General features: G+C 43.0%; 1 protein-coding gene across 1 annotated transcript; it reads right to left on the minus strand.

The window, feature by feature from the left end:
- Window positions 1–6,506: 6,506 nt before the first annotated feature.
- limd1a (LIM domains containing 1a) lies at window positions 6,507–26,962 on the minus strand. The gene is made up of 8 exons (XM_030073376.1): window positions 25,200–26,962; window positions 19,641–19,742; window positions 15,101–15,168; window positions 13,164–13,226; window positions 12,056–12,186; window positions 10,924–10,975; window positions 8,792–8,860; window positions 6,507–7,975 (listed from the first exon to the last, which is right to left on the minus strand). Exons 1-8 carry the CDS (start codon window positions 26,428–26,430, stop codon window positions 7,835–7,837), a joined length of 1,857 nt encoding a protein of 618 aa, XP_029929236.1. The 5' UTR covers window positions 26,431–26,962; the 3' UTR covers window positions 6,507–7,834.
- Window positions 26,963–27,936: the final 974 nt, after the last annotated feature.

Raw genomic sequence — 27,936 nt, forward strand, 5'->3', positions numbered from 1 at the left:
ACTCTTCATGAAAGTCTTTGTTTTTGACAAGTTTCCTTTTCAGGTTTTCTGCTCTCTGAACAACCACACTGTAATTGTTAGGCATCTTGACAGCTTTGTTTCTTAAGGGAAGACCTATGCTATAGTGTCCATCAACCTTTTTCACTGTCTCATTAACAGAGTCCATGAACTGTATGTCTTCTCGTGACATTTCATGTTTTTCTTCACTGGCTTTCTCTGGGAAGTCATAGTTGAACTGTTGTACAAGCAAATTCTCTACATTGGCAATGGAGATACGATTGACAGAAACACTTTGTCCACTTTCAGATGGAGTAACACAACCATCACCCCTGAGGGGACCATTTATGACCCAACCAAGGATTGTTCAAACTGCATACGGGCCGTTGTCCTCACTGTGGATGATTTCCCACGGTTCCATGGCCTTGTAAACATCACAACCTATCAACAGTCCTATGTCTGCATTTATTTGTGGCAGCTCAATACCATGAAGGTGTGGCCATTTTTCCAAATCTTTCTGCACAGGAACATTCTCTTTAGACACAGGAATGTCTGTGTGTGTATAGATCTCAGGTAAGTCTATGTAAATGTTCTCTTTCAGACCACAAATCTCTAGACCTGAGAGATGGTAGCTTGGCTCTAACTTTTCCTGGCCCATTGTTCGAAGCAATATTTGTGTTTTTCTGCCTTCAATGCCAAGCTGTCTCATTAACTTTTCAGTACAGAAAGTTGCTTGACTTCCATTGTCCATGAATGCATAAGTCTCTATTACTCTGTTGCTTTTCTTTACCTTAACACACACAGGCACAATTGCCAAGACACAATTGTCTTTTCCGGCCCCAGTGGCACAACAAGGTCCACTTGAGATGTGTGTTGTTTCACAAGTTGTCATGTTTTCTGTGTTGATTTTCTGACTGCTAGTAGCAGCTTCATCATCATCTTCCCTTACAATATGAAGCATGCTTGGGTGTTTCTTAGAACAGTGGTCACATGAAGCTCTCTTCTTGCAATCCTTGCTCAAATGACCTTGAGTCAAACATGAGAAACATAGTCCTTTTCCTTTAAGAAACTCTAGTCTTTCCTTATAGGGCAGGTTTCTGATTTTGAGACATTCTGCCAAGGTATGTTGTTTTTCACAGAATGTACATGGCTTCTGAAAGGCATTAACGACTTGACGAGAGGAGACTTTACAGTTTTCAGGTGAATTCTTATTTGTAGCTGGAGCTACACTTGTAGCGAATGCACTCCCTTTTGGCCTGCTTGCTCTAACTGTTTTCATATTTACAAAATGTTTCCCCTTATCTTCAGTATCCTTTATGTCACCAAAAAGAGGATCTGCAGCTATTTTAGCTTGTCTGTTTATGAATCTGACCAGATCAGCAAATCTTGGTCTCCTTCTACTAGCTTCTTGGATATCAAATGCAGAAACTCTCCACATCTCTCTCATTTTATATGGTAACTTGGAGATAATGATTCTAAGATTAGTGGGATTATCCATTTCTTGCTGCTGATCAAGGTCTTGCATTGCATTGTTACAACTGGTTACGAACAGGGAGTAACTATGGAGAGCCTTAGCGTCATCTGGCTTGATTTGTGGCCAATTTAGAGCTCTGTTCATGTAGGCAGATAAGATCTTTAACTCACTGCCATAGTGATAAGTTAGCAATTTTCTTGCTTCACTGTAGCCTTCATATGGACTCATATGTTGGCAACTCCTGACCAAATCTCTGGGCTCACCTCTGGTGAATTGTTCAAGGCAGTATAACCTATCATTGTCATTGTCGGTTTTATCATGAATTGTATAGTCAAATGCTCTTATAAAAGACTTGAACTCAAGGGGGTCACCACTGAAAACAGGTATGTCTCTTTGGGGCAAATGGGTCAGTTTCTGTTGTTTGACTAACATTTCAGTAATGTCATTTTGTTTCAACATCACTTCACATAGGTTTACAGCATCATTACTGACATTAGTGTACTGTGTCTCATTTTCTTGTTTCACTTTGTTATTTACCTGTGACCTTTCAGTGTATTCACACTTTACTGCTAACTCTTGTTTGGGTAGCAGATTGTCCACTGATTTTGTCTTACACTCAGCAGTTGCATATTGTTGGTTCTCAAACTCACAAGTCTCCAGCACTTTTATTTTAGCTGAAGATGCAGCAATTGCTGTCTCGATCTCAAGCTGATTTTTCTTGGCCTTTAACTTGCACTCTTCAAGCTCTAATGCCTCTTTCTGTTTCAGGGATGCTGCTTGTGCTAGTAAGGCGGCATGTTCTGCTTGTTCCTTCTGCCGTATGTGTGAAATGGATGATCTTGAAGATCCTGACGATCTGGATGATCTAGAAGATCTGGACAGTCTCGAAGAATGGCCAGTCGCTGTACTTTGTGCCACATGGAGCACAGATTCATCCTTCACTGGTGCAGCAACTGCAGATACGCTGTCATCTGGACTCACTTCTTCTTGATGCTGTTGCTTTGATGCATAAATCCATTCTTCAGCTTCATTAATGAATTTGTTGAATTGTTCATGTTTTGGTTTGAACCAAAATGTTTGATCTGCATCTTTTTCATCATCAGGCAACAGTCTGAGTACACCATCATTTGCATGATCAAACTCTCTCAAAAGTTCTGAGCATTCATTCAACTGTTCATCAACAATGTCTGGACTCTCATTGTCTTTCATGAGTCCATTAATTTTATTCATTTTTGATGTTAACTGTGATAGTTTCGACCTTCTTGTATTTAGAAATCTGCTTAAAAGCTCTTCAAGCCTCTTTTCGGTGGGCTTTGGCGCCCTCTTGTGGTAGGTCCTGCTGTCGCAGGTCTGTGTTCTTGGTCTAGTAGCGACGCCGTCGTCCGCCATGTTTCTTGTTAACACAACGTCTAAATTCAACAAGTGTTCATGAAACGGTCTATGACACAAAGCGCTGAATGGCTTTCTATATGAGTGTCATCTTCTGAAGACCCAACATGCTTGTCTCGTTGTGTTAGGCTCTCGGAACATCATGGCGACGTAGCCGTCGTGTTGCTGAGCTAGTCGTTTTACTTAATGTAGTGGCTATCTTAAGTTCTTATCTTAGTTTTCATTTCTTACTCTTTTAACCACTCTTGATGAAGCAACTGGAGACTGTTTTACTCGTCGAGCTGGCTGGGTGCCGACGCAGACGGTAAAACGACTGTGTCACTCCGCAGCTGTCTCATTTATTCAACACATTTTCATTAACAAAACTTTACTTCCTCCTTCTCTACGGAAGTCACATGACATCAACCGTAACACAGGTGGCTCAAAATTCAAAAACATACTTAAACTTATTCCTTCAACAAAACATCACTATAAATCAGTGCAGTAACAAAACAATAATAAATGGCACTTACAGTTAGAATTTATATGATGGCAAGAACCAATCAGCTAAGTAAAGAGAAACGACAGTCCATCATTACTTTAAGAACTGAAGGTCAGTCAGGCCGGAAAATTGCAAAAACTTTGAATGAGTCCCCAAGTGCAGTCACGAAAACCATCAAGTGCCATGACGAAACTGGCTCACATGAGGACCGTGTAACGGGGGTTAAAAACCCCGAACTCCTACTGTCCCACTGAGGAGCCCTCTGTCTCAATCAGCACACAGACAAACACCAATAACTAAAATCAGGGTTGTTTATTCACAATAAAAGGTAAAAATGGTTAAAAAGGAAAAAAAAGAGTCCATGCCATTTCAAAATCCAGTCCATTTCAAATTTTTCATCAACAGCAAACTTAAATTTTATATCCACCACATGAAAGGTATGTTAAACCTCCAAAAAAAAAAAAAACATATTTTCCCACCTCAGGTATAAAATCCTTATTAATATTTTCCTTTTTATTCAGACATGGGAGCCATTCTTGTACCACCCTGCCATGGACAATATTTACACCATTTGAGTAGTAATACATGAAATACATTTTAAAAACCTAATGTTTTCCTACTAGTAAAATGTCCTTTTTTGGAAACCATCAATAGAAAGTATGTAATTTGATCAATTTTTTTTAATTTTTTTTAGAAGATTTCTTCAAAATAGCCACCCTTTGCTCTGATTACTGCTTTGCACACTCTTGGCATTCTCTCGATGAGAGGTAGTCACCTGAAATGGTTTTCACTTCACAGGTGTGCCTTATCAGGGTTAATTAGTGGAATTTCTTGCTTTATCAATGGGGTTGGGACCATCAGTTGTGTTGTGCAGAAGTCAGGTTACTACACAGCCGACAGCCCTATTGGACAACTGTTAAAATTCATATTATGGCAAGAACCAATCAGCTAACTAAAGAAAAACCACAGTCCATCATTACTTTAAGAAATGAAGGTCAGTCAGGCCGGAAAATTGCAAAAACTTTAAATGTGTCCCCAAGTGAAGTCGCAAAAACCATCAAGCGCTACAACGAAACTGGCACACATGAGGACCGACCCAGGAAAGGAATGAGTCACCTCTGCTTCTGAGGACAAGTTCATCCGAGTCACCAGCCTCAGAAATCGCAAGTTAACAGCAGCTCAGATCAGAGACCAGATAAATGCCAGAGGTCATGACAGTGTGGATACCTGACAGAAAATGACACTGAATCCACATTTTTTGCGAAGATTTGGGCTTTTAAAGGCGGTGGTCTTAAACTTTTGATCAGCTGATGAACAGCCTATTTCAGTTTAATGGTTGTTTGCAATAAATTGCTTACTCTTTTTTTTTTTTTTTTTTTTTTGTCTCACTCCCATTTCTTCTTTTTGCATTTTGAAGCTCTACTTAGAACCTTTCTAAGATCTAACAGTGCAAAATGTAAATTCTTGCAATTTTTCAACTGGTCTTAAGATTTTGATCAGGAGTGTAGGCTACTCCTGAAAATAATAAAGATTTGATAAAAATATAACATTTATTTGGTCGTATTTTAGATGCAAATGTCATTTTGGTGAATAACGACATGTGAATATGAACATATATTAATTAAAGATGATTCAAAATGCATGCCTAGGCTGTGGCCAGTGCCTGCCTATGTTGGCGCTCTAGGCATAGCCTAATTACTCCCCTGCGCCCTTGCATCGCCCATCCCTCTAGCAGATGAGGCCCTAGGCAACTGCCTATGCCGACTAGGCAGAAGGCCTGCGCGCCTCAACAAGACATTTACAACGGTAATGGTGCATTTTTGTGCCTCAATAATTACCTGATTTTCTTGCTGGAGATCAACAATTTTACGTTCAAGCTCTTCAAGTCCGCAGCAGAGGGCCCAAATGGTAGCGAAAAGAATTAACTGTACTGATAGTGTAACTACTCCCACACAAAAAATCACGACAAACATAAGAGCGTCCATAGGAACCCGCTGCATCTTCTCGTCCAACCAGCGGCCCAGTGTCTTCAGGCATCCTTTGGCGCTACTCCAAAGTCCAGCCATTCTTGAGCGGACCCTCTTCCACAGGCTAGGGCGTTTGGCTTTGTCTTTGTCCTGTGTGATTAACACGTCCAGCTGTTTCCTGCAGGTGAATGCCATGTTCGATACCACATCCAGACGCTTCATCAGCTCCATGGATTTGTTCTGACCGCGAGATATCACGTGTGATAATTCAAGACAATACTCCATCACGATTGTTATGATATCGCGGCACTTTTTGGCCTTTTTCTCTGTGTCCACGGCTCCGCTTTGCTCAGCTGGCGCTATGTTTCCAGAGGGGAGGCCGGCCTGCAGCTGGGAGATCATACCTGACACCTCTTCCATGGTGGCTTCAAGGATTTGCACAAACTCAGTGGTGCTGTGCCTGTTTCGGTTCGTGTAGGCGTGGAGAGTATTAATCACACACTCAGTCCTGGTTGTAGCGGCATACGGGTCGGACCCGCTGCTGTGTCCAGCGGGAGATGTGTTTGGTGAGGGGAGCGGGGTGCTGCCTTCGGGCTCTTGTTGGCCATGCTGGTCCAGCACGGCGTTGTGTGCACCCAACCGGTCTTCGCCTGGGTGAGTGCTGTTTGGGTGGGCAGGAGACTGCCTCTGCGGTTCGGTGGGGGTGGCCGCCGTGGCCTCATCCGGAGGAGACTCCGGATGGACCTTGTTGTTTTTCCTTGGGTAGAAAAGTTTGGTGCAAAACCAGTTCTTCACACAATTCATGTTGAGAATCTACCACTGATCAAACCCGAGTTGACCCTTTACTCTGTGGGCTCTGACATCATAGTCCAATATTATGACGTATGTAACATCATGCATACTTTATCATGCATGCATAATATCGGACTATGACGTCAAAGGCTGACGAAAGGAAAGGAAAGACAAGAAGGTCTAGTACCCAACTTAGTAAAATACAGTGTGAACCTGCTGCTCAGATATATCTCAGATCAGTGCAACCATCTGCCTGTCAATGTGACACTGAAACAATTTTACTCTCTGATGTGACTTAAAAGTGTGATGTTGAATAAATAATAGCAATGGATTTATATGACCAACAAACAAATACACATGGTTTGCAACGCATTTATTTATTTATTTAAACAATCATACAGCACATATGTATACGTTGGCTTGTTATCCTAATCTACATCTGGCTATGAATTGCTCTGCAGCACATCTTCCTTCAATTATTTTAGTAAACTTACAGGGCATGAATACAATTTGAACCAGACATGTACACTTTACACTTCAAAACAAATTAGTGTTCAAGGGGTTATTCACAAAAATCGAAATACCTCAAAAATAAGTAAATGTAGGCCTATAATACTTTTTTTTTTTTAAATACATGTTTGCAAATGTGTTATTTCAAAACTTCAACAAAATATATAGATCTACGGGCGCAATACCAGTAGAGGTACACTGTCATATGTTTGGTAAACTTCTTTACGCTTGCCCAAGAAACTCATACATCTTGCAGTCTTCATAAGTGCTGGAAAGAACACACTTTGTGTGACAAAAAGATAGTAGTTCTTTAACTACAGAAATACATAATTTATCTATTTCCCGCATTCCCGCTGACATAACAAAATCAAAATACTGATTTGTATGCATGAGAGTGGAACTACCAGTCCTTCGCACATGGTGGCATAAACAAGGCGGAGGCTGGCAAACTCTCACCCACTGTGCCATCACGACAAGAGAGTGACATTTTCTGGTTCAAGTATACTAATTTAATGTATTCTAAAGTTTGTATTTGAAATAACTTATGGCATTATTACATATAAGAAACAAATAACAATGTTGGCCTTATGTGCTTTGTGGGAGTCAGTGTATTTCACACTTCAAAAAAGAAAAAAAAAGGTTTTGGTTTCAAGCAGCTTCATTAGTGAGCCAGCAAGCCATCGATGTATGGTACCTGTGTTTTGTGTCATATCCCACAATGGAATTCACATAATTTCATTTACTGGAACCTCTGAGTAGACTACGTAGGCTATACACATATTTTAAATTGTGCGCTCACAGATCACTTAAATATGTGAGCGCACCATCTGCATTTGTGAAGTGTAACGGCAAACTGAAACTGAAGTCGAGGCACAGAGTCTAAAATGAGTTTAGAATTAAGATATTTACAAAGCCAATGCAACTGATATTTACACAAAAAAATCATAGGGCGAGTTTTCTGCAAAGTCAGTGTTCAGTGGGCATAATGCAATGTTCACTGCATTCAAAATGGGGCTTTGGTGCATTATTTCATTTGGTTCTACACCTTTTTTGGGTATAATGATACCTTGCATAATTGGAGACTGCTAAAATTCCTGTCAAAATATAGGTCATACCACACACACATCAATCAGTTTCTCTACAACAAGAATTTCTCTGTCTGTTCCCAAGTCAATGTCTGGCCTTTCCTTCAGTTTTCCACAAGGTGGCGCCCTCTACCTACAACTAGTGCTGGAAGGAGGCGGTGGTGATGGGTGAGGAGCTGCCGGGCTGGATGTGCTTCAGGTGGCAGGAGTGGCAGAGAAGGTGACCATTCAGAGGGTAGCAGCGGTGACCCTCCTCATCGTTCAGCTCCATCTTACAATCCTGGACAGACACAAAACAGGAATGCAGATGATAAGAAACGTATCCCCTGGAACGTTATTTAAACAGGAGAACTGTCTGATTTCCACTCAGTGGTCACACTATTTCCAAACGCTGAACACATGGACAAGCATTAAGGGCCTCTGCAGCGACAGATCCAGCCTTTATATAGCACAGTTCCATTAATACTTTTCCAAAAAAGTTAAACCGACTTGGGAGTAAATTTAACAGCTGTTCAATATACCCATACTGAGATTTCCTAAAACCTGGCCTGGTTCGTATAGTAAAGCTTTTCTTTTTCTGCAAATGGTTCAAAGTACTGGCAGGGGTACATGTTTTTAAAGACAAAAATAAATTTAAGGCATTCCTCATTTAGAGTAACTTTGGACTGATTAGCTAGTTTGAAAGATAAACACAAAGCACGACAAGGTCGCCGCCACTTCCGAGTCTCAGCCATTCTGAAGTGTTAAATGCTTCTTTAATGGGGAGCTGTTATCAAAGATGCTCGTCTCCTTGCAACTCAGTGTTTTTTGTTTTCATGAGCAGGAGGAATTCCAGCTGTCAATCAGCCTCTGGCGAGAAAGGAGAGGCACTTGAGTAAAATGGCAAGATAGCGGTGATGAGGTGTCGTGTACCTGCTCTCCTTGGCGGTGCATAATTACCAGCATGGCTGCAATTAAGATTTGGGATCTCCTCATTAGTTTTTCTTTAAATGAGCCATTCAGAAAGGGCTTAGCTTAGGGCCAATGAGCGTGAATGTTTTCCAATGAATCGAAATGCCACGTTTGCAAGAGAGAAATGTGGCTTGCCTGTACCCACCTCACAGTGATAGCATTCCACATGATAGTCTTTGTCCATGGATACAACTCGAATGGTTTCATCAGACCCCTGGAGAGAAATGCAGGCAGACAACTGAGAAAACACTCCAGTACACTTCCTCTGTTTAACTCCTCAGTCTGTCAAAATAAAATGTCACCATAATTTATGAAATAACCCAATGGAAAATTAGCTATTCACCCTCATGAATTATGATTTACATTCTGGCATGTAAAGCTGCACATATAGAAAATAAAACAGTCCACTGGATAGATTTTGTCCTCAAACATAGATCTGGTGGTCTAAATAAACTTGGAACTTAAACTAAAGCGAGGAGGTGCTTGTATTTCCTTTTCCAAATTCCCGGTTACAATATGAGCCTGTGAGGGGAATTCAATCGGACTTCCTCAAAACAACTTGCATTCAAGCCCAAGATAAACTTACCAACCCCCCCGCCAGCACACACGGATCATCCTGCACCAAACACATACATATAGCACACTGCCCCTTCCCTGAATACCAGCCTCACTGCTTGCTAAAAGGGGAGGCAGGGGGCATTCCAGCAAAGTCAACTCTAATTTAGGACATTTCTTTAAAGAAGTAGGGTTACGTCTGCAATCATGTTCTGCTTGAGTGTAAATCGTGCTTCTAGCTTTTATCCATCTCCTTTTCTTCAACACCACCTCAAATGCCAGCCCAGACCTACTGCGTCTCACACTGTCTTGACCTATAGTCTAGTGGGAAATATGGCAATATTGAAGTGTTTGTTTGTTTTGGCACACGCTGAGTAAATGTGAGCAGATATGGATTTCATATCTCCTGGCTGCTCAACAGGTCAAGGTGAAAGACTTACCAGACAAAAGACATACAGCTGCTCATATGATGCATGCTGAAAATGCCTCTCTGGCCTCTCTACATCTAAACAGTGTCTTAAAAGGGTTACCTGATCATGTGACACACATTATATCATCCTCACTTCTTCCTGCAGGGCTCGACCCTGAAACACTAGGAGGGACAGCTGATACATGCCACTACCGACCAACTCTGTCTTCACATCTGGCTTTCTACTCAGATTCACCGAGTGCCTCTGAGAGAAGCGGGTCGGGGGGCTGAACGAGTTTATACGGCGAGGCAGGCAGGGGGTCTCTACAGGTATTATAAAGGTACATGTACTGCTTCTGGGGGCCTTTTTAAAACAAACTGTAAAATTTAAGACTGATTAAATACTGACTGATAACCCTAACCCAATTCAGCATTTCAGGTATAAAGGTAAGTATTACACATTTGTTCCTCCACAGGTGTAAATTTTAGGTGGGAATATGGTCATTTTTTTTATTTATTTAATTATTTTTTACTAAATTCTATAAACTATTATAAAAGTTTCCTCTAGGCTATATAACAAGGAGCAAGGTGCTACTACAATAAATCTAAATCTTTTCTTTTTTTACACAGAACCTGGGAGAGGAACAATGCTTTTCTTGGATTTCTTTCTACAGATAAGTATCAAGTGATTTGGGTTAACCGACAATAATATAGGCAGTATTAGGTTCTGTGGCAGGCTTAGAGTTTCATAACATCCAAAATGTCGACTCTGATGCAGAAAAACCTGACTGATTTTGACTGAAGAAATAGATACATAAATGGAATTAGATAAAATGTCTAAATTAAGATGTCATAAGTTCAAAAGACTGACTAGTTAATGACTTTTATGGCCTAATATTTATAAGATTGAAATTAAGACATTTTATGACAATCGAAGATTTTTTAAAGACCTTTTTAAAAACCCAAACTCCCTGGTACATTTAGATTTAAATTTCTGTCATCTTTTACAGGACATTTACCAAAGTTGCCTTCATTAAAAAACCCAGCATTTATCTCCTAAATAGACTAAACATGCCTTCGTAATATGTTTTTTTGATTTATATATTTTTTTAAATTTTCAGAGTGGCTTATAAACTGAGGCAGGCGACATTTGTGGTAGCAATAAGTGAACATGCTGCAAAACACCGAAGCTGAGACTGTCCACAAGACTTTCAGCTATACCTCACAGTGCTGCTGTAACACGACACTATGGCCTGGACCGCAAAGAGCACAATCATCCAAAATACATATAGCAGAGGCTGATGTGGGCTTACCTCTGAGGGCAGGATGGGCTGGTTACAGGCTGCACATTTAGGGGCCAAGACCCTGGGAGAGAGGACGAAAAAATAAAAAACTTCAATCATTTGTTTGAAATGAAGCAATGTGAATTTAATTGTTCGACTGAACTTCATTCCACGTGAACACTGAATGTAAAGATTATTGTTCCTATGTGGCGTCGTTCTCAGTTCTTAGACGAGCTGAGCTGCTGCTCCCTCTTCCTCTCTCTAAATCTAAGCTCCTGATTTGACTAAGGAGATGCCAGGTTTGCAGATGTGCTGGCTCTCCCTCACACATGTGATTCCCCCAGTCCCAAAAAAGACTAGAAAAACAAAAAGCAAAATGAATTCATTATTTCCACACACACACACACACACACACACACACACACACACACACACACACACACACACACACACACGTCGGCAGATGGCTGGCACCTGGATGTCTGAGGGAATAACAAAGGCCCTCTCAGCGTAGACAGGCATGACTGTGGCCAAAAGACAAACACACATACATATGCACACAAAAGTTGCCCTAATTGAATCAGCATTAAGATTATATGTGCAGCAGCTAGATGGTCATCAGCCAGCTACTTGACTGAGCAGGAGAAGCGCCAAGCAGGGAGACGAGTGGGTATAATTGAACTGAGTTACTGTTTAGGCACTTAAAGTGTTCTTGATGTTACTCCAGTTTGTACAGATGGTTATCATGAAGAAAATCCATGTGCTTCTCACACACACACAAAACCTTGATTGTTCACTCAGAAGCCACATGCTTTGATTTCTTCCGGAAAATATGTTTCTGTTGAGTTTGGCTGCGAGGAGCAAATGCCACTGCTGCCACCCTTCACTGGACAGTGATCTTTTCTCCCTTCCCTTCCCCCTTCCTCCCGGCATGCTTCTCGAGTGTCTGCCACACGTGGCAGAGAAACTCGGTCAAGCTGGGCAGATGTTCTCAACCTGATGCTGTAGCAGCAGAGGAAACTGAAGGCGCTGTGCTGTGATTTTTTTCTTACAATATCAAACAATATCAAAAATTTGGCATTAAACTAAAGGAATTCATGTTTTAATAGATAATTTAAGGTCTATGGACTATAAATGCGAGAACAAGAGAGCAGTAGCTCACCTGTGGTAGTCTTTGACACAGTAGATCTTATTTTCAGTGTCCACAGTGAAAGGCACTCCATCAAGGCTCTCATTACAAATGACACAGCGGAAGCAGCCGGGGTGGTACGACTTCCCGAGGGCCTGCAGGATCTATAAAGAGAAAAAATGAGTACAGAATATTAGGGGATCAATATCCTTTTTAATATATTTTTTCTCCTCTATTTGTATCCATTGTTCAGCCATTGTTCTAAAAAAATTTTGCTTTTAGATGAGATGAATCTTTAATGATCCCTGTGGGGAAATTGGGTCATCTCAGCAGCAAAGAATAGGACATGGCAAAGAGTAAGTCCATACAGCGCAATGAGGACAATATATGAGGATAATAGAACAAGTAACCATGTCCACCAAATGCACTGAAAGAAAGAAAAATACAGCAAATAAATAGACACTGCTATTTAAATGAGTGATTTCATGTTGAGGTGGATGACAGCTACCGTTAAATACACAGAGCTGCGTGAATTGTAACCATTCAGGTAGAAACGAATAGGAAAATGAAATGTGAATAACATTAATAGGCAAACAATGTACTCTGCAACTATTTAGTTTTTCCATAACTTATGCAAGAACATTCCCAGTCATCATGTACAGCACATTTGCCTGTAGCAACATATACCATCTTTAATGTGGCTGTGCGAGGGGGAGGCAGTGCAATAAAAATGGAGACATTTCCTTCATCTCCGTCTGCTGGGTCTGTATGGAAGACATGTGTACGTTCATGTCATGGGAAATCCCTCATATGCTGCTACATTTCCACAACTACTTTGTGATGACATCCTGTGTGTGTATCTGTTTTGGTTACCCATGAGCCCCATGTGCATGTGCGTGTGTGTGTGTGTGTGTGTGTGTGTGTGTGTGAGAGAGAGAGAGAGAGAGAGAGAGAGAGAGAGAAAGAGAAAGAGAGAGAGAGAGAGAGACATGCAGAGCCACCACTTCCTCCAGAGCTTTTATCCAGATGTGCTCACAGGAAGCTCATTTAGAGTGAAGTGACTCCATGTTTCGACTAAGGGCATCTGCCTCTGACACACACACACACACACACACACACACACACACACAGGGACACTCACCATATCCATGATCAGATGTCCACAGGCGTTGCACTTGTCGGCAGACTGCTGGAAACCAGAGTACTGAAACAGACAGAGAAGACACAACAGTGATGATATCAACAAGACAAAGAAGAGCATTTAGGTCCTCAGTGGATAAGACAAGTCATCCTCAGTCCTTTCAGTGTGTCAGTCCAAAATACAGCTCATTTTTTGTAGCAAGAACCTACAGATCGTTTTTTGATGAAACCAGACTGATCACTCTGCAGCTCTATGATGTCTCTCAGGAAAAATCCCATGTGAAATCAGCCCCAAAAACATATTTAGAACGTATCTGAACTCCAGTCAGCTGCCGGAGCACATCCTTTGTGTTGTGTGACTTTTTGACCTGGCTCAAAAATCCAAAAGCAATTTACTATTAATCTAGGTTTGCCACAGAGGACAATATAATGGATGTGTGGATATTAAGGTAATCACAGGAAAGTAGTTGGAAGTCAATTTAGTGTACCTTTTAGTGATTGCCATCTTCCTAATATTTAAAGTGCCAAACCCCACCCATCCGGTACTCCAAGCATGTTAAAGGCACATCTATTTGCAAAAACTATTCAAGGCAAATTTGCAAATGGGATACAAGATCCATACACCATCAGCAGAAGCTTTATTAGTGTATGAGCATGACCAGTGTCAGAGAGAAAAAGAGGCCACACTGTAAGGCCTGGTAGAAGAGGAGAGGCAATTAACAGCACAAAGAAGAGAGTGGAATAAAAGAACATTTAATTCAATGTAAATTTATATTTTAATTGAGCAACTAAAGAGAGCTTGTGCCGGGAGGTAGATTAGATGAGGGTTTTATTCTGAGAGGGCTCCAAGGGTAAAAACAAACCCAGTGCTGCGGAAGGTGTGACCAGAGGGACAATGTGGAAAAACACTTTGGAAATACTTTCAGATAACAACATGAAACTAAACTGGATGGATTTTCTATCACAGCACACACAGGTTTTCAGCTGTACAGCAAAGTGGCCGCCTCTGTTTATCAATAAACTGAAACTTGAACATTTTTGAAACATGTAATCATAACTCTCCGGTTACTGACCCGCCTCCTCCAACGCCACCCAAGGGAGCAAACTGATATGGCATGGCGGCACGAGATGCTGGAAACTAGACCACAAGGTCAAAGCCTCCGCCTTCAATTTCATATTTAAGTTGTATGTTGACAGATTATGGGCTACAGATTAGCAGCATACTGATGATATTCATACATGATTTTGTGTGACAGTGACTTCAATTTGTCTACTTTTACTCACATAGAACAAAAGGAAAAAGCAAATTCCCTGACTTTTATGTCACTTTCCATCATTTAAGTTGTATTTCTATAACCTATATAAACATGATGTCTTTTTTTTTTTCTTTGATCAAAATTTTGAACACATTACAGGGTATTTTTTTTTACATTTATATGTAATATTATTCAGACAGGAAAATGAACATTAAGTGAAAATAAATATTATGTTTGGTGAATAACTTAACTGGCAAAATTTTATGATATTCCCTCACTTGTCTCAAGAATTGCCTTCTGGAAAAGACAAGGATTTTGTTTTTATATAATTTACTCCTTTATTTGTTTACTAAGGCCAAGGATTGTTTGTGAGTTTGTCTGTTTCTCTCTAAAGAAAATGATCTGGTTTCTAGTGTGGATGTTCAGTAAGTGTAACATGAGAGTACGTAGAAAGTGAGCTAGGTTAAGCTACAAGGTTCAGAGTTTAAATTGTATTTTGATTGACCTGTACATGATCAATTTTTACAAAATGAAACTAAAAGATAGAAAAATGAAATTTGATAAAAGTTGATAAAGTTAAATTTTAGACTATTTAATGACGTCTAACATTTTCCTGCGGACACCCAGCTGTCACACACGTACCTCAGTAAAGGTATTTACTTATTTTGTGTTGACCACTCACCAGAAAGTCCTCTTCGCAGAACACCTTTCCTCCAACATAGTAGAACGCCTTCCCCCTCAGCCTTCGACCTGCGGGAACACACAGAGCCAATCAGAGACAGAACAACATTTCATTCAGTTCTCTCAAGAAACAAAGAGCAGACCGCGGCTTCGAGCTCTCTGAAACCTGGCTTCTTAGAAGAAAAATAACCAATCTGTTTTTTTTTTTGCATTATTGAATTACAATGCGTGGATTTAAGCAGATTCCTAAAGGTAAGTCAATGACAGAGCGTAGACATATTTGTGAGAGCTTTGTGGAAAATGTTACGCGTGCCTGTGCCCAGTCTCAGAAAATAAATTGCTCCGACAATGTAGCGAGACTGAGGTGATTAATTACAGCCATTCAAAGGTAATGTACTCTCTTGCAGAATTCATTATGTCCAGCAAAATCCAAGGCAGATAAATCACAGGGATGGCTCTACGGCGACTCCATGTCTTAATGTAATATTGCTGAGACACAGTCCCAGTCCAGCCGGGCTGCGGCTGGACTGGGAACACATCTGGATCTGACTGCCGCCGCGGCCGCAACCGCAAGGGGAAAATGGTGTGATTGAATCCAATTATCAGGCAGGTGTAACTGATTAAACACTCTGCTCCACTGGCTCTCGTGGCACAGACGGGCCAAGGCCCATGCCGTTCTTCTTCTTTCTTCCCTCCACACTGTCATTCCACATGCTGCGTGCACTTCCTGCCTGTCTGTGCACTGTAATTGCTCTATAGTCTGGATCTGGCTTCCTATGTATCCTCTGCCTCATAGCAGCACACACACACACACACACACACACACACCTCACTTCACATCGCTATTCCTGCCCAGGTCCCACAGGAAGAAGGAACATTCCACACATTTTCAGAGTGGGGAGGTGAGGGAGGGGACAGGAGCAGAGAGGAGGGGGTTAACTTTGGTGAATAGGAGCCTTCTTCATCTCCCCAGCTCCCACATGCTTGTGTAGGCTTAGGCAAACCAGAAAATAAACTCACAAATATCCTGTTTAATATGAGGAAAGTGCAATCACCAATAAGATAAGCATGGTTAACAAAAAACGGGCCCTAAAAAACACTGATGTGCCATCAGGAAGCAAGAGGCTATTTTAGTCCAACGAGGGACAAACAGAGTTCAGCCAAAGAGTTTGACCTGTCATCTCTCTCCTGAGGGTAGAGGGTTAACCCTTTTCTCTCCCAAAAGTCCTGTTGCTGTGTTTAAATCAGGAGTAACAAGACACCTATGAGAGTTTGAGTGTCTAAGGTTTATCCCCTTGAGGAGCCAAAGAAAGACGCATCCCACTTGTTCTTGTTCGAGTTTGAATAATACAGACAATACAAAAGCAAGAACAAAGACTCAAAAAAAAAAAAAAGAAAAGAAACATCAGCCGACATCATGATTCATCTTTCAAATCAACGTCACACAAGATTCTCCGAACCATTGCTTCAGTATTACATTATCTATCTTTGATAGAATAATGCAGTGACGCGGTTATCAAGTTTCTAGCCGAGGCTCGCACAATAACTACCTTCAGAAGAGACAAGACATTTTGATCAAGCCAGGGTGTCGAAATGGCCTTGGGTAATTACTGACAGACAGTTTGGGGACCGTGTCCCTACGGACACAGGGAAGGATGGGAGGGTGAGAGGGAGATATAGGCCATTCCTCTTCTTCACATTCCTGTCTTTTTTCCAGTGACTCAGAGAGGGAAGGCTGTGAGCTTTGTGGAAAGATAAGAGCTTAATTAAAGTCAGAAGTCAGGGCTGACTGTTTAAAAAGCACAGGAAAGAATTGTGACGATTACTCTTTCATGAAAATGTTAAATACCTGAGGGACAGAACAAAAGCCATTTTCTAATCAAAACATCCTATGAATTATCTTTTATTAATCCCATGCAGAGAAGAAGCGACTCACGATCACACTTTCACTGAAGACATCATAATACATAAATTTCACACACCGATGTGAAATCTCAAAAGCTTCAAGTCATTTTCCTTGTTCTGAAAACACATATGTCTAAAGAAAAACCTTACAGTAATTTGCTGACTGTGAATAGCACCTGGGTGCTTTGGTCAAGACTTTCAACAACAATCCGGCAGCTGTTAACGCATTCATGACCAATTAGATCTTTGGTCGCTTTCCCTAAAAGTCCACTGAATGGCAGGGACGAGGGCCTGATGTTACGAAGGCTTGATGTGAGAAGAAATGTGCCCTCTGTCCTCATACGGCTCCATCATAATCAGACCACTGTTCTCACAGTAAATTCCAGTCACACCTCGTAAGTCATATGCAGTTTTATTCAGCAAAAAGACATTGTGTTTGTAGTATTCATTTTAGTGTTCAGGGTGGTCCGCACAGTTCCCGAATCTTTTCCATTTCTGTTTCTTTTTACATATAAACAGGATCTCAAATAAGGACAGACAATTTCCCTTCTAACAAGTTTTCTCAGGCGTCTACTGATCAGAGTTAAAGATCTACATCCCCTAAAGCTCTCTCTCCCAGTTAAACTCCTCTGGGACTGGCAGTCCAACTCGGGTTGTGCTTTCTTTGCTCAGCTTCTCGCTTTCTCTTTCCTTCTACGGCGCCCCTTCCTGCTCAACAGATTATTTGGCTTGGCTACTGTGTAAGCTCAGTCCCTGATTACAAACAGGGCATAATCTCCACTGGACTTCCCCCGGTCCAAACGACAGCTTAGGGCTGCTCTGAGTCTTCCCATTGGTGCTTAGGAAGGCCGTGCCTGTGTCTGCTCGAAAACAGTCAATGATTAGCCTGGTGTGAAGCCCCCTGCAGAGAGGGACTGAATCCTGGACACCAGGAATGTTCCCCTGCCTCTCAGGCACCTCGAGGGGCTGAAGTGTGGAGACTCTTAGAGGAAGTTCACGGTCATAAAGACTTGTTATGAAACTCACCAATGTGGAGGTTGTCAAGACACAGATTTGGGAAGAAGATGAGAGGGGTTGCCTAATAAGAGGGCACTGTGTGTATGAGGATGACTCTCTGTCCTTCATCTGTAGGTGTCAGTTTGTGGGCACATGCATGCATACATCAGCATGTGCATGTACACGTGGGCCTGTGTACTCCTACCGTCTAGCTGCGTGTGGTGGGTGCTCCCACTGAATGGTCTCCCTGTCCTGCATTGTGCTCTGTGGGCCCAGCTGACATAACAGCACCTACTGTCCGCCTGAGGCCTCCAGCCTCCTTAGGGCCCCTGCTCCTGCATTCCTCCCCAGCTGGGATGCTTTCCCCCCTGGGGCCAGGCGCAGCAGGCACAACCTTTATGCCCTCACATGGAGGAAGCTATGAGAGGTATGTGGTGCATATATTAGTCTCTTCTTCATGCATCAGTGGCACTCTTTTTCACACACACACACACACACACACACACCTAGACACAGATTGGTTTTATCACATTTGTGGGGACAATGTATTGATTAACATTCATTCTCAAAAGCCTTTCCCTAATCTTAGCCATTACCAACTTCAGTGTCACCCTAACCTTAACCAAACTCAAATTCTAACCTTAACCCTAAACTTGACCAATAAGCCAGATCTAGCATGTGAGGACAACCCAAAATGTCTTTACAACCTGAATTGTTCTCACAAGAACAGTGGTTTCTCATTAGTTGGTCCTCACAAGTATAGCTAACCCCCACCCACTCCACACACACACATACAAACACACAAACACACAAACACACACACACACACACACACACACACACACACACACACACAGGGCTGATAAAGGAAAACATGGTGACGTTAATCACAAATCTGGGGCATGACCACTGAGGTCAAAGGTGCTTGAGAATAATGGGCCTGAGCAGGGGTCACCGCACTGGCACACATGTTCCAGATACCCATCACTTGGTAATTGGAGGAGAGATTTTAATTGGCTGGGTTCATCCAAACCAAGGAGGTAGATATGCCTGGGATATCCACTGCTGCTCAACCAGGAAACTACAGGCAAGTCTTATATGAGAACAGTCAGGGTAATGAACATCAACTGAAGTCTGGCTGCACATAATTAGTACAGCAAGTCTGCACAGGAAGTGAATCCAAAAAGACTGTCCAGGGCTGCAATGAGTAATGCTCTCAAACAGTAAAAAAGAACCAAAATTTGTAACTGAGTCATACTGAAAGGATTTCATTGACCAACAGGATGAATGGTTGAACTCCACGAATGACCTTGTTCCCTATTTTTTAGCCTTTTCCTCACTCTTTGTGTGGGCTGGAGGAGTGTCTGACACACCCAGAAACCAAACACCAGCAACACAGGACCCTAATCCGCAAATGATTGTGTGTTTGTGCTCGGGGCAGCAAGTGACTGACGAACAAGGTACCACCTCCATTCAGCAGAACAGGCGCTCTGGCAGCCTGTTAGTCAAGTGGTGACATGAGCTTTACAGGTGACTTGACCAGAAAGGAAAGGTGAGAGACACTGAATGGGGGCAAAAGTCACTTAGCGAGTAAGTGAGTGTGTGCATGTGTGTGTGTGTGTGTGTGTGTGTGTACTTACTGCAGGCACTGCAGGTGAAACAGTTGTCATGGTAGAGGCTACCCATAGCCTGGCAGGCCTGGTTGGCTCCATATACTGCCTTGTTACACTTCACACAGATCCCTGCAAGACAAAACAACAAAGAACAAGCAAGTTAGCCACACAAGTAGGAAAGTCAGGTATCATTTCAGGAGTTCAGTTACTCCAATTTCAGTTCAAAGAATGTCAGGGCGTGCAAAATGGCAGAAACATATCACCTTTTGTTGGTTATTTTAAGAATTGAATCAATGTGAGAGTGTTAATTTACTACTTAAGTAAACACTGCTGCATACACTGTTGGTTTCCCTGTGGAGAAAAAGGTGGGGTTTCTTCTTCATCGCTGGTCAGAAATGTGCAAGTTGGAAATAAAACGTTCTGAGTTGCAATGAGCACTGCAGTCACCCTACACTGCACAGCAATGTGTACTGAATCAGAGCTGTAAGTTCAAGATACACATCGGCACTCTAACACAAAGGTCAGTGAGAACCAGAAGCAGAGGGTTATGCCATTACTTTATTATTGTAGGATAAGGAGGACTGCCGGGCACGGAGGCTGTGATCAGATTAAACTAGACAAAAACAATGGAAAGTGAGCAAAAAAAATCACTACACAAAAGTCAGGAAGCCGGTTAGTGTGCGGTATCATTGAGAGGGGAAATATATCTCTATTTGCCTGTTTGACTTGGCTCAGAGACTGAGAAGTCTGTCCTATGAATACTTTGATAAAATCCAAGTGTTCCTACATTCACACCATACAGATACACACACACACACACACACACACACACACACACACACACACACACAGGTGCCTGGCACTCTAGCTACCTAAATATTAATCAATCCTTCCGCCCAGAACAGATTTGCACAAGATGCACAAAGGCAAAATCAAAGAAAGACAAAGGGAAGAATCAAGATAAAAGGCCAAGACACATGAAAGCAAAAGCTATTCTCTCTCTCTCTATGCCCTGTGTGAGCTGTATGCACAATAATCACTCCATGTCTTAAAACAGGTAATTCAGGGTTCAACAGGTCAGGCTTCTACGAATCACAAATTATCTCATAGCTCATTAAACTTTAGATGCATCTTGCACAATCAGGGGTGTCTGTGTGATCTGTCACATGTGCATTGCATTCTTACGGGACCTGCAGCCGCTGGGGATGCAACGCCATTTTCCTGAGACCCGACATTAAAGTATCATCTCTCTTCTCGCATGTCAGCCTCTCACAGCCATACGCATACACGATCTGTCGGTGGAGGCACGCCATGTATGACACCACACGATATGACAACTGACATATGGACTATGACAAGTGACAACTCCATCACTGCTGACTCTGATGAGCAGTCAGCTCGCTACTAAATCCATCATGTATAAAAATGGCCATCCAGTCATCAAGTATTAAGTTTAAATGACAGCGACAGAGGAGGAGGGCGGCGGCAGATTGCACCGAGAACTGTAAAGGGTGTGTGTGTGTTGTTTGCGTGTGAAAGCTCAGGGGAAAGAAAGGGGCCTCTTCCAAATTCAGCCCGGCCTGTCCCAGCCCTGGTCCTTCCCTGAACACTGTCAAAGAAACTTCTGTTTCCCACTGAACCCAACACACATCACGCGTCTGCCTCCTCCACAAACACACAGTCACACATAATAACCTTGTTCAAAAGTGACTCCTCATAGGCCGACTGTAATACAATATACAACCGAGCTATATATACCTAATTCAACTAAGCCTCTCCTAATGCAACAACAGAGGACACTTTGCCTAGCCTACATTAGTGAGGCCAAATGGCTGGAAAGAACAATCTGAGTGCAATGGGATAATATTATTACAAATCAAGAGAATTCTGCTGTTATGTAAGTAATTTTGGTCTCATGAAAAGACAAATTGTAGTCCTGGCCTCATGTAACTCCTGAGTGGAAGTGCCTTTCAATCACACTCTGTTTTCTTCTCAATTTAGAAGGAGCAGGAATCACTACACAACTCACATAAATGAAATACTGGGGATGGATTCGGCCTAAATTAATTGTGATTTCGTTAATATGTGACGCTGGTCAGTTTTTGATGGCTTTTATTTGTACCTACGCCCAAAGAGAGCAGAATATGCACTTCAAGTCATTTTTTGTTCTCTTTTACTGTTTGGGGCCAACAGTGTTCGTTTTGGTAACAACCTCCCTTCTGGTTGGACCTCTACAAATCTGCCTTTGGCTGGAGTCCCATATTCCAAAACACCGTGATTATTCAGGGGACTGCTTACTTTAGCAGGGGGGTGAGGGGGGTCAAAACATGGAGCCAAAGCTTCACCCCTCCTCTCCCCCCCACCCCTCACCTTTCCCAGCAGTCAAAACTCCCTGTCCATAGCTGCTTTCCTCTCCCTGGCCAGTGGTTCACTGCCTGAAAACCAACCCCGCTTCACACACTGTACCACACCGACTGCTATCATTCCCCCAGTGAGCCCAGAGTGTACGGTTTCTTAGTAAAGATAGCTTTGAGGTGTGAGCAATAAAAGAGAGCTTCTGTCACCAAATGCAAGATTAGATCCATTTGTAACCAACCAACCACATCATAAACGTCTGATTGTAAACTAAGCCAGCAGCCGTGTCATCTACGTCTACGGCATCGCTTTCAAACTCATACCCACTGGGCAGACACCACACCCAGCAATGACATAGCACGTTGACTTCATTCAAATACCACAGCCCATATATTCATAGACCAGCTGATACACACAGAGACGCGCACATGAACAGACCACATGCACATACACACACGAACATAAAACTCGCAGTAGCAGAAGCCAAGAATCCCTGGGAAGAGTTAAGATGAAGCTTTCCAGTCAACAGCCAGATGGGATAAATTAATCCTCCATCTTAACACAACACTAAACGCCTAGGCTCAACTGTGTATGTGAAACACAGGGGAAGAGAAAAGGGGGCACAAAGGGAAGTCCCAGAGCTTTGATGAACTTGAGCTATAAATCTACGCATCCACTCAAGCCCTCTCCCAAGCCCGAGGACAAAAGGAGCCAGCACAAACTTTCCCTGGATCTCTTCGTTTGTCTAGTCATCCATTCAGTTGCGCCGCAGGGACCTCTCAACTCGTCTGGGTCTCCCCTCCCCTTTTTATCTCCAGAACTCATTTCTTAAATTCCTCGCGCTCTCTTTCTCTAGACATTCCTCAGTGTTCCCCTGGTGCAGCCATTTGGCACCGGACTCATTTTCCCAGAGGCTCCAGCTGCAGTTCTGCCAATCTGCACCGGGTGTACGGTTGGGAATCTGATGGATCCCAGCCCTGCATATGGACACAGATCACTGGATAGGGTAAATACTGACATGATACCGGCAGAAAAATATAAAGGCACATTATTTGCAGTCCTTTAAGACGCAAAGAATGTGTGCTTATATAACAGCAGTCGAACAAAGATGAGATCTAAAAATATGACAAAAAACTGCCTGGAAGTGCTCAAATATGAAATAAACTACATATGCTCAACTCTTTAAATGACTGTCTTTCATAGTGAAATAAGAAGTTTCGCTCAAATCCCTTCCCCAATGCCTACACAAGTTAAAATCAATGAAACCTGCAGGAAAGAGGACAAAGTTCATGAGCATGTAAAAAGCTGACTCTGTCCATCATGCAGGCTATTTTCTGGCATAAAAAAACATGACTCAGATGATGAGCCATGGTCTAGTGGGAAAGTCCACACAGGAAATGTGTGCAGGCTATGTGGGAGTATGTGTGTGTGTGTTAATGCTATATATAAAATGTTAAAACTTTACTGATTGGACACTCTGCTCTCCCACATATCCACATTATTCATGTCTATGTGCTTTTATGAGCCTTGTCGTGACGGTGACGTACGCCAGAACATCTTCCCTTACACAGCAAATGTAGGCACTCCAGGGGGCTTTGGAAGGTTGTGAATTACCACCGTGACATTCCAGCAGGAAATTCCTTTAATGAAGAGGCAGGGGTGGAGTGTGTGTGTGTGTGTGTGTGTGTGTATGAGGTGGGGGGGGGGTGAGCTTCACAGCCCTTCAAACAAGATATCACGCCTCTCACGCTCTGGTCTCTCCCGCTGTTTATCTCCGCCGAGGTGGGACGTCCCATTTTGATGCCCTGCCTTGGCTCCAAATGCACAGCCAACAACACATGAGCACTAACATTCTCTGCACCAGACACCCTCACACACTGTAATAACCTATATATCACACACCTTAAGCCCCTGAATGGAAGGGAACAGAACCTACAGTATGTATTATATCAAGATCAAAAGCACAGGCAATCAGAGAGACGAAAAGTAAAGTACAGTGATAGAAACTGGAGAGCGTGACAGCGCCCTGTCAGCTGATCTCACAGCAAAGCACTTTTGTTTTCAATGTTACATTCATTTCCTGACTGAGCTCCCACTGTCCAGATAGAGCCAGTAGAACTGCTACACACTGATATGAGAGACAAGCGTGTTTGGGCAGATTTATGAATATGACTCTGCTGATAGTGGACATACTTCCAGCCCTACCTGCCTGTCTTTCTCTTGCCATAAACTTGCCATGTATTAATTACTCTTCAGAGGCAAGTTTTCACTTCTCATGTTTTAGTTCATAAAAGACACATCTAATATAAAGGTGACGTCATCTCCAATAGAATTAGAAGTGGTGCCTTCGAAAGAAGAAAATCTTTAAAAGATGACACAGAGGCATAGCGCTGGTACTTTGTAATTTGCCTCCAGATGCCAGAACTTTAAGAGTCACAGGTGTTGTCATTCATTATCATGTTCCCAGTGGATTTGTGCTTGTGTGTGTGTGTGTGTGTGTGTGTGTGCACACGTGCACAAGCATGCATGGCATGCTCACATAAAGAGTAATGAGGAATGTGCAAGCACAGGTCTGTGGCGATGATGTCATCTGGAAAACAGTGAATGCCAATTCCCAGCCAAACAAACCAGACAAGGGAAGGAACAGTAAATTAAAGTTTTTCACAGATGTGAGATTTGAAAAAAATTAATCAATATGCTCTTTCTAATGTCTTCAGTTACCCATGAGGCCTCCACAGTAATCCATTAGACCTCTGAAAGCTGAAAGAAGGTGAGAGGGCAACATTCTCATGGTTGGCCTTGGCCCCAGCTTGTATTGTTAGTTCGTTACGGCTGCCAAGAGCGCAGACACAGAAGAACTTAAGAACAAGATTAAACAAATTAGAAAATGATTTAACCCTCGGTTTCACAAAAGGTTTAGTGAAGAGAAAAAAAGAGAGGCCTCATGCTTCATAGCGATCATATCAGCAGTGACCATCAAGGACACCACAATGACACCTGAGGCGACCTCAAAACTATGCCACTTAATCCTGCTACAACCTTGTGACATGCAAGTGTGTGTGTGCGTATGTGTGAGGGAAAGAGAGATAAAAGTAGACAAAGGCTGAGACAGTGTGCATATGTCTAAAATTAAAACTATCCTCTGAACTGTAGGTGGGCAGTCATCTTTTTGACTGCTTTATCCAGCTGACAGAAGTCTGCTGTTGATGATGGTAGTCTAAACTTTCTTACCAAAGTAGTCAGCTTTTGGCTGGGCATCCATCTCTTTTTCCAGTCGCTTAGTGATGGCTTCTAATTTTAATTCAGCTGCAGAAGGTCCCTGCTCAGGAGGCTGTACGTGCAGAGACTGGCAGGGCAGTTTGACAGGCTTGTTGGAGCAGGGACCCTCAGGTTCAGCACAAGCCTGTCCAGGGGTGGATGCTGGACCCGGGCTGATAGTTTTAGAGACACTGCCAGGGCCTTGAGGTCTGACCTGAGCTGATTCAGGAGGCGGTGAAGGGAGAACAGGTGAGGGGACTGCAGGAGCAAGGCCATTCTGATGGGTGTCTGACTGGGTGGCAGAGGGTCTGGAGGTTGTAGAGGGTGGTGAGTGGTGGACAGCAGGAGCAGGCTGGGAAGAGGGCTGCTGCACATGGATGTCAGCTCCACCAGTGAAGGCACTCAGAGGCAGGGCAGGGATGAGGTCTGGTTTGGCTGGGCCGGAAGCCTCTCCAGCCCATCCCCTGGATGGCCCGGCAGAGGACGGTGGACTCCGCCTCACTGGTGGGGTGACAGCCGGGTTCTGCTGAGAACCAGGACTCGGAGATGGAAGACTGTGGCTGGAAGGAGATGCAGGCTGGCGCTGTGGCTGCTGCTGAGGGGCAGAGACTGTTCCAGGCAGTGAGGGGGAAAACTGGCTCTCCCTGGAGGGGGCCCAAGAGGCCGAGGGGCTGACTGGGTGACCCGCATGTGTGGGCGCGCTGTGAGACGTGCTTCCTGGGCTGGGGGGAGCCGGGGTGTGGTGTGGATATGAATGTGGCTCAAGGCGCTCCTTATTATCGTAATTGTTTCCGTAGCCGTATGTCCTGCCGGCTGGAAGTTCAGACTGGATGCCTGTGTGGTGCTTCTGGCCGTCATACTGTGCGTACTGACCCGGGACAGGGCCAGACAGTATGGGGGGTTTTGCTGCCGCTTCGCCCGGCTGTCTGTAGCTGTTGATCGGCGGCCTGTCCTTAGTATAATACGTGTTGTTATGACCCCCGTTCATTTTCATGGCCAGGTTGTTTTTTGCCATCTCCTCTTGCTGCTTCTGTATGTGGATCTTAGTCATTTTAGAGGCAAACACTCTCCTGGTCTCTTCAAAGTCGGGATTGTTACCTGCATCCCTCTTCATTCGAAACAAACCATCTCTGGAGGCTTCATACATGTTCAGATCCTCGATAAATTTACTTGCCTCTAGACCCAAATCTTCGTATTTATCCATTCTGAAAGTTTTTGTCTTTTTTTTAAATAAAGAAAAAGAGTTACAAGTAGCTTACTCAAAGGTTGCAGCCAAAATCACAGCAGTCCACAAAAGAGAATGAAATATTACTGTCCAGCAGTTCGCAGTCTGACAGCAGAAACTCTCACATTAATCCAGACCAAGGCTGAAGCGCTAGTCCCAACTTTCCCGGACTGTTTACTCCGGACGAAAAATGAAAAGTTTGACGCTCCTCGTCCTCGGTGAGCGCGTCCAGCTCTGCCCTCGACAAGCCGCCGTCTGTCTGATTATAAAGGCAGAAGGCAGATCCCAGATCCGATAGCCGGGACGACCCCGCACACTGCCCCCTTCCTCCCGCTTCACAAGCCCGCTTATGGCGCTGAGCGGGGAGCCTCCATTCAAAACTTTCCTCCGCGCAACTTGTATCGTTAAAAGTGATTTAAAGTCGCCGAAAACCACGGGACGTAGCATTCACGGCTACGCGGTTGTTAAAAGTATCGTTGACGACGAGACTGCGGGGTTAAACGCAGAGAGGACGGAGCCGTACGTGGCCGGTAGACAGTTTGGACTAAAGGGAACAGTTTGTTTTTAAAGGCGCAGCGCTCAAACCAACAGGAGCCGCAATTAAGTTACACTTGAATGCTGTGAGGGATGTTGTTAAGCAAAACTGCATGTCTTGTAATTTCAAAAGCGCACTATCATTAATTTTGGGTGGTCCATGTCCTAACGTGTTCTGTTATTTCTCTACTAACGTACACAAGCCCCGAAATATACTGTTAGTACATTGATATTTTCAAAAACTGAGTCGTTAGCTAGATACTGTAATATATTACCAGCTACCTCTCTTTTCAATCCAATATTTTCTACTTTTAGTCGATAAAAAATTGTGGTGGAATACTTCCACCCAGGGAGAGTGATATTATCAAACATTTCCTATATTGAGTTAGGACAACTAATAAAAGAAAGTGAGATGGGGGTGGGGGTGGAAAATAGTTCAACGATAATTCAAATTAGGCGCAATAAAAAAAAAAGGTGAGACAAAAGCCACAGCTTATTTTTAGATTGGTGATATTAAAAGAGACAGAAAAGAACTCTGCGCTGTTACTCACTTTAAATATGACGACAGACATTTAGCCGCCAGGCCATGAAGCCTTATTAGGCCCTTTACCATTGTCAGGAGTGAACTTAAAGCTTTCCTTGACCTGGGACTTTTTTGTGTCGTTGTGAATTAATGTTTAACTTAAAGTACAGGCTAACTCAGACATAGCATGCAGTTTATTGTGTGGTACCCTGACTCAATTATTAAGAGTTTTCTTGCATCCATAAACCCTAATAACAATGGAATACACCAGGTAATAGCATCAAATACTTGTTTTTGGATGTGCCGGTGGTGGAGGAGGCTATTAACAGTCCCTACCCCCTCTGTTTTGGGTGAATGATGTCACACATTCCTGCTCCCCTCAGTGTCCATGGAAAACAAACAGGCTTTGGGCCATGGGCTCCTGGAAC

This window comes from Myripristis murdjan, chromosome 16, assembly GCF_902150065.1.
Source record: "Myripristis murdjan chromosome 16, fMyrMur1.1, whole genome shotgun sequence".
Lineage (NCBI taxonomy): Eukaryota > Metazoa > Chordata > Actinopteri > Holocentriformes > Holocentridae > Myripristis > Myripristis murdjan.